Source organism: Nestor notabilis, unplaced genomic scaffold (genome assembly GCF_000696875.1).
Source record: "Nestor notabilis isolate BGI_N333 unplaced genomic scaffold, ASM69687v1 scaffold22992, whole genome shotgun sequence".
NCBI lineage: Eukaryota > Metazoa > Chordata > Aves > Psittaciformes > Psittacidae > Nestor > Nestor notabilis.
The window spans coordinates 684-8,611 of NW_009919989.1; the positions used below are offsets into that span (position 1 = coordinate 684).

General features: G+C 51.7%; 1 protein-coding gene across 1 annotated transcript; it reads left to right on the forward strand.

Annotated features, from left to right (window-relative positions):
• Nucleotides 1-3,833: 3,833 nt before the first annotated feature.
• FNDC4 (fibronectin type III domain containing 4) lies at nt 3,834-7,779 on the forward strand (the record flags this gene model as incomplete). The annotated part of the gene is made up of 6 exons (XM_010010492.1): nt 3,834-3,911; nt 3,980-4,095; nt 4,577-4,781; nt 5,638-5,727; nt 7,037-7,170; nt 7,744-7,779. Coding segments are annotated over 6 exons (659 nt in total), but the record flags the coding sequence as incomplete, so codon positions are not given.
• Nucleotides 7,780-7,928: the final 149 nt, after the last annotated feature.

Sequence of the window (7,928 nt, forward strand, 5' to 3'; positions counted from 1 at the left end):
TGTGTGGCAGATCTAGTCCAGTGCTCAGCTGCCCACAGGTTAGCCCTCCCCACGCACCCATGCCCAGCCTCAGGCTGCAGTGCTGCTGGCAGCACACAGGACCAACTCTTCCCACCTCTTCAGCAGGCCTGAAAGGAACGCATTGCTGTGCTGACAGGACAAAAGGTTGTGCCAGGCCTTAACTAAATGGTTGCTCTTTCTGTGGTGGTGCCCTTTTTCTTAATATGCCTTTAATCAAAAGTGAAGCTGGATAACTTATAAATGATGCAGAACCATTAGCAATTAATGCATTGGGCAGGGCTTAACTGTGGCATGCTTTTTGCAGAGAGCCCAGCAGGCTGCTGGCGCATCTTGGCTTTACAGAATGTTTTTAATAGTTGGCTTCAAAATAGTACATTTTTTTGGAGCCCTTGCACTCACAGATCTTTATGGCAACAGCTCTGGCATGAAACTGCTCTGACCTCAGCTGCAGAGCAGGATGGAGAGTATTAGGCTTAATGTGAGGATCATACACAAAGATTGCAGCTCACAGAGCTGTTCTTTGGAGGTCTTCTCATGACAGCTTTCAGTGAGGTCTCATCTTGCCTATCTTTGGGATTAAACATTGTCCTGCATTTCTAGGGTGAAGTTCTGTAGTTTCAACTTCTGAAACGTCTCTTCCTGCTAGGTGTGCAAATCCTGTGTGCTCAGGAATGTATTTTCTGCAGTTTTCTGAATTACAAACTGATGAAGGGACAGTCATTTTTCCAATGAAGAACTGCAGCCTGGACACCTTCAGGTCTTACCGTCACACAGGTGTAGATCTGCTTACCTGGAACTTGCACGAAGTGTGTTTACAATGTATGAGGTCTGAAGCACTGACTAGCCGTGTGTGCTGTGCCTCTGCTGTGTCCCCATGTCCTCTCGCCCTCCCTTTCTCCTTGGAACTATCTGGGGATTGGTTCTGGGTGTAGCAGCAGACCATGCAAGCTCTGGCTAAGAGCAGTTCAAACAACACTGTCAGCCCCGTGTGGGCCCAGTAGCGTGGCTCATGGATCAGTGCAGTGTCCGTGTTCTCAAATCATGGAGTAACTCAGCCTTAGGACCATGTCTCAGCATCCCCAGCCTGAAAACCTGGCCTGGGCTGGGCTGGGCTCCCTGTGAAAGCCTAGAAAATTCTTGTGCGGAGTCAGAGCATGCTATAAGCTCCATCCGCAGCCTTTTGCATTTAGTTTCCTCACATACACTTAGGGGTTGGGAAGTCCAACAGCCCTCTTTGAGCATGTTCAGACCTCGTTCTGTTAGATGTAAAAACCTACCTAGTTTATTACTATAGATGTGCCCTGTTGTCCTGTTCTTGTGAGGCCAGCTAGCAGGGTCTGCTCACATTTGTAGCACTAAGCTCGTGAGTTCCAAAGAGGGGAGGACATCAGTGCTACCTAATAGGAATGGTTCATAGCTTGTGCCAGGCGTTAGGTGATTTGGGCACATGCTAGCTGGTTCAGACCAAAGCAGTTCCCATGACTGGCCTTCACCATGGGATTCCTGGGCTGTTTCTAACCTTGTTATATTTGCTAGCATAGTGGTAGCCTTGGACAACTGTTCTGCTACGGTTGTCTGTTGGACAACCTGAAGGCTAGTAGAAACACTGCAGCCCCCCTAAGATGCTTCTGCTTGGGACAGTGCAAGGGAGTGGTTATTTGCTGGCTGACAATGTGCTGTCTACAGCTCAGTCGTTAGTTGTACAACTAACTTGTACACTGGCCATAGCTGGAAAGGAAAACCAGACCACATTTGTGGGGAGCTCAGCTCCTGTGTCCATAGAATCCACACACCCCAGTCAGCCTGTTTTGCTGATGGCTGGTGGGAGACAAGGATGTGCAGATAAAGACATGGCTCAGAGACTCCTTCTCAGAGGTTAGAGTTGTGAACCAGATTCCCGCTGGCAAAACTCTAAGGAGACACACTGTTCGTGGGATAAAGGACATTTGAGTCTATCTTTAAATCCTTTCCAGTTTTCCAGCCTCTTGTTCTGAAAGAGAAGGCACAGCATCCCGTGATGTCCTTGCCCGTGTTGTCTGCGATGACTCTGTCTCCTGGTGATGCAGCAGGCTTCTGCTGGGGATGCACTCAGCACCAGTGTCTCTCTGAGAACATGTTTTCTGGGCTCTGTGGGTGACCCTCCTATATGTCTTAATTGCCCACAATTGACCACAACCCTACATTTCTCAGAGTGGGAATCACTGTCTGTTCCTGGCTTGATTTGGAGCTGGGTGTATTCAGATGTGAATTTAAATAGCTGACCTGCAGAAATTACCTTTCCTAGTCACTCTAAATGTGGTAGTTGGTGGTGTTATGGTTGTGTCTTTTTCTTGTTCTCAGTTGCCCTCTGAGGCTCTTTTTCTATCTGTATAAATCTCAGCATTGAACTTGTGCTACATAAGCAGCTTGTAGAAGGACACTGTCTTGTTTACAGTGAAATACATGAACAACAGCCTCAACTTCTTTCTTCATGTGCTCCTGTATGTAATTTCCAGACAAAACTTGGCTTTATGCAGGTCTTTGTACTTGTGTAGGATCCTGCCATGCATTTAGTGCTGTGAAACCTCAAAATGGTGATGGTGCAGACCATGGGTCAGTCAGGCCAGCTTTCTGAAGGATGGCAATGGCTGAGTGTTGCTGCAAGCTTTGCAGCCGATGGTATTGCACTGCTGGGGAAGTCAGCTCTTCCTTCTGCATTGGGTTTTCCTCCTCACTCTAAAGCAAGGAGTAATTCCAGGCAGATGAGATGGCCAGATTGAGTTGCATAGTGTGTTTATTCAAAGCTGCCCCATTTTTCTGTCACAGTTGATATATAAATACTGTGTTTGGGCTGCTTCCTACGCAGTTCTGGGTGGTATGCCAGGCATTCAATGATGTGCATATCCACAGGGCAGCCCCAGAGCTTAGAGGAGCTTGATTTTACCATCACAGTCTTAGTTGAAGAATTGCATTAATGTAGGATTTGTTTGGATTTTCTGGACCCTACAGGAACATGGGCCTTCACTGCCAAGAATCTGCTCTGTGCCCAGGCTATGCAGGAGCGTGTCATGTCAGGCAGCCTGCTTCTGCTAGTGCTGGAGCTGAATGAAGTAAACTTAGCAACAGATGAACATCTGAGCAGCAGTGAAGGTACTTCAGATCTGCAAGCAGATGTCCTTGTGAAGAAGTGATGTGAATGTCATTCTCCTCTCTGATAGCAGGGTCTCTGCAGTGCTCTGAGACAAGCTGCAGGCACTTTTCATGTTATTTTGAGCTGCAGGGACTGGTTAAATTGTCATGACAGTCTCTTAAACTCTAATCCTTTCTTTTCTTAGGACAGGCCTTCATGCGTTCTCATTTTGATGTCTGCAAAGTGGAAAGAGCCTGCTGGGGGCTCTTCATGTCTTTAGCTGGGTCTGGCAGCCTGGGCACATGGTCAGCATTGCTAATCCTTTTTACATGGAACACGTGTTATGAGCAATGGGCTGTATCTGCCACTGCTAGCAAGCCCTTTAGAGAAGAGCTAGCCAGATGCCTCATGAGCTTGTCCTCCCTCCCTGCTGTAGGACACTGCAGAGGGTGAGGTGTGCAGTGAGCACATTTCTCAAAGCAGCCAGGCGGGGAGGAGCCCTGGCCAGTGAGCAAAGGCTGCCAAAGCCATCGGGTGCCACAGAAGGGTAGGTGCACAGGCAGGGAGTAGCTCTGTGCCTGCACACCTCCCTCCAGCCCCACTAGCTGTCCAGTGGCCCAGGAAGCACCATGCTGTGTATGTGTTGCTGGTGACAAGGGCTCAGCCTTGTGGATCTGCTGTGCCACTCCTCTCCTGGGGATAGATTCACTGGAGAAGCTGCTCCCTGTAGCCCTGGACAATGTGCTGCCATGGAGATGCCCACCCATGGTGGTGTGCAGGGGTGAGTGCCTGTTCTGAGACTTCTTCTTTTGCCTCTCTCCTATGCCTTTCCTCTCCTGACTCACCCAGATAGGCCACCATCCCCTGTCAACGTGACTGTGACGCAGCTGAAGGCAAACTCTGCCACAGTCTCCTGGGACGTCCCAGAAGGAGATGTGGTCATCGGCTATGCCATCTTACAGCAGGTACCCAGGCTCTATCCCCAGGTGCTTGGGGACCCCTTTCACTGATTACCAGCATACTCCTATGTCAGCCCTTTTGCCACAGTTTGAAGCTCCTCTGGCACCTGCCTGACGACACCTCTGAGACACCAGGGCACTGTGCCTGAGCCACCCATCCTGGTGGGAGGCAGCAGACTGGCTGCACTGAGGGTAGCTGTTGCACCAGTGGCTTTCCTGCAATTTCTCTGGGTGATGGTGCTTCAGCTGTCATATAACCCTTCTTCGCTTGCCTTGCTCCACAGCCCCAGATAATGGTGGCTTTTCCAGGGAGGCATCTGGCTCTCAGGCCACACAGGGATGCTGCGTAGCAAAGTGCTGGCCCACCTCAGGGGTGGATGGTTGCCTGGGAAGGGAGGAGTAAGGGCAGCGTGCCCTGGAGACAGGGGTCTGAGGCTGGTGCAGCCAGGAACAGCCTCCTGGGGTTGACAGCTCTCCACTCTGGCAGCGGCAAGACGGACAGATGCAGCGCTTCATCCGGGAGGTGAACACCACCAACCGTGCCTGTGTGCTGTGGGACTTGGCAGAGGATGCGGATTACATCATCCAGGTGCAGAGCATTGGCCTGTACGGAGAAAGCCAGGCCAGTAAGCGTGTCCACTTCCGAACCCTGAAGGAGACCGACCGTCTACCTTCCAACAGCTCCAACCAAGGTAAGGTGGCTCCTCCCAGCTTGCCCAGGTGCTGCCAGTGGGACCACACGTGGAGGTCTCCACATGGGCAGCAAGGAAGGTGCTGCCCTGAGTAGCAGGCTGCTTGGGACACACAGGGTCATGACGGGTAGCAGGGTTGGACAGGCTGCTGTTGTGCACTGCGCTATGGCCATGATGATGTCCCCAAGACCTGGTTTACAGCCCTCCTTATCCCAGGTGTTGGCACCCTATTCAGCTAAGCAGGTTATGGCCTGCAAGCTACCAAAGGACAAAATGACAGAGCCTCACAGTCTCCTTTCCTACACATATCCACGTAGTGCCTTCTTTTGCCTTGGGGTTGCCTGCATGCTGGTCCATGATAGATAATCCAAGATCCAAGAGAGATGATGCCAGAGGGGGTCCAGTGGGAGTGTTGGAATGGGAATTCCAATGGGAATGTGTCTCCAGCATGAGGCATAAAAAAGGGATTTGGAGATTATAACAGGGCAAGCAGATTACTTACTCCCCTCAGTAATTTTGTATTGGACTCAGGGCCTTTTTAATCTGCCCTAGACTCTACATAGGGAGTAACCTCAGTGATTACTCCCATGCATTGTGCAGTCCCTACTTGAACCCAAACAAGCTGTTGGAATCCCTTTGGTACTGTTAGAATGCCTTTGGTATTGAGTGCAGTTTATCTGGCACAGAAAAGCCACAGGCTGCATGTCCTCTCTCCAGCCAAGATGTCGTCCCATACCCATGCTTGTTAGGGGGAGGCTGGGCCTCCTTCCTCTGGATCTTCTCAGTTGCTGTCCTGAAGTAGGTTCTGGTGGGAGGGTATCTGCTGCCAGCCCTGCCTGGGTTCTCTTCTCTGCAGGTGACATCACCATGGAAGGGCTGGACAAAGAGAGGCAGCTCCAGACAGGCGAGATTATCATCATCGTGGCTGTGCTGCTCATGTGGGCAGGTGAGTGCCACAACCAACATTCCAGCAGGCTGGTGCAGAGGTGCAATCCAGGGTCCATGAAGAGGATGGGGTTCAAGATGGTGCAGAGTCATATTGGTAGGGGTCTGGCAACCTTTCCAATGAGTCCATTGAATCACTGTAGGAGCTCGTGCCTCAGTCTGCTAAAACTGTAAAATGGGTGATTTCCTTCTATACAGCACCTGATTACAGCCAGTGCAAATAGCAGGTTGCCCTGGGAGTAAGGAAGCCTGGGAGATATGTCAGCACCTGACTGGTCATATGCAGCTGCTATCAATGGGAAGTCATTTGAGCCCAACTCCCTTCCCAGTAAACATGGATTTTTCTAGTGGTGTCTTGCAGGAATCTCTCCTTGTCCTGGCCTCGAACGCTTGTCTAGTGCACTGAAAGAAAACACAAGATGCCTGCTGCTAGCTTACACCTCTGTGTCAGAGTGCCAGCAGGCATGGAGAAATCGGGTCCAGGCTGCAGGTGGCTGTGGTAATGCACTGTGGTTTGAATGGGTCCAACACATCGAATGATTACAGTTCAGAGCATTGCTCCAGAGTCCTGCGTCCTGTGTCCCAAAGTGTGGGATGTGCTGCGTGAGATGGCTGGTGTAAACCAATGACAGAGTGACTGACCCCCCAGTCAGTTTGCAAGACAGGACAAAGCCCAGGACTGGCTTTTGTGAGGGTCGCAAGCACTGGACCAATAACTTCAGTGGCTTGCTGAGACACTCAGGAACCCACACAGCTGCTCACTGGCCTCAAAGGCTGTTCCTCCCTGAGTGCCTCAGCATCTGCCTTTGGCCTCAGAGCCCAGAGCTTGTAGGTACCAAGCACCTCACGTGTGCTCTGATGGCTCTAGCAGCGTCCATGCCTGGTCTGGCTGAGGAGACTGGCCTGGTCGTCCAGGCTGACACAGATAGAGGGTAATTGGTTTAAACTTAAACAGGGTAAGTTCAGGTTAGATATAAGGAAGAAGTTCTTCCCTGTGAGGGTGGTGAGGCGCTGGCACAGGGTGCCCAGAGAAGCTGTGGCTGCCTCATCCCTGGCAGTGTTCAAGGCCAGGTGGGACAGGGCTTGGAGCAGCCTGGTCTAATGTGAGGCATCCCTGCCCATGGTAGGGAGTTGGAACTGGATGATATTAAGGTCCTTTCCAACGCCAACCATTCTATGACTCTATGACTTTATATAACCGGCACCCTAGGGTGCCCTGGGCCTGACTGATTTCCAGGTGGGATGCTGTGGGGACAGGAGGCAGGGGGCAGCTGGTGTGAGGGAGGCCTTCATCCCCTGTCTTTTGGCAGCGGTGATTGCCCTCTTCTGCAGACAGTACGACATCATCAAGGACAACGACTCCAACAACAACAAGGAAAAGACAAAGCCATCCTCGGAGCACAGCACACCGGAGCGACCGAGCGGAGGGCTACTGCGGAGCAAGGTGAGGGGAGGGCTGGCAGGAGGGATGGTGTATGGTGTCTGCTGTGGCTTGCTGCCTGGACAGGTTCTGGCTCTCTCCAGAGACACCCCAGTCCATGCTCTCACCATAAAAACAGGGGTTTTAGAGTGCAGCGAGCCCTGGTCTCTCTGGGGTAGTGTGTGTGCTCCATGGAGAAACACTAGAAAAGATGGCAGGATATATCAGCTGGGATGGCTCCCACATTTGCACACCTGTCCTCTCACTGTAACAGCCCCTCCACTGTGCCTCTTCAAGGCTGCACCTTTTCTGCATCCTATAGGCAGGAGGCGGACAAGCTGGGCAGCTGTTGTTATGGTTCCTGCACTGGTCTGTCACTGCTCACTTTCTGCCTTCACTGGGGCCTGCTCCAGAACATCACCACACAGGTTATTCATGGGAAGCTTAGGGCAGAGGGCTCAGCAGCAGCTCGCAACCCTTTTGTAGAGGAGGTGTGCTGGTCTTGGTGCCTGCCGTGGGAGCTGGGGGCTCTGCCGTGGGGTCTGCATCCCAGGGGCTTAGCAAAATGGAGCCTTAAAGCAGATTTTTCTCTCATAGAAGAAGTCTCCCTCGGTCAATATAATCGAGGTGTAGGTGCAGCACCAGCTCTGCGTCTGGGGTCCTGGGTATCCTGCCAGAGCCAAAGCAGGCCTTGGAAGAAGAGGCAGCACCAGGTGCCCAGCCTGGAACTCTGCATGCGAAGAAGATCCGCGTATCAGAACTTACACTTTCCCGAGGGCGCC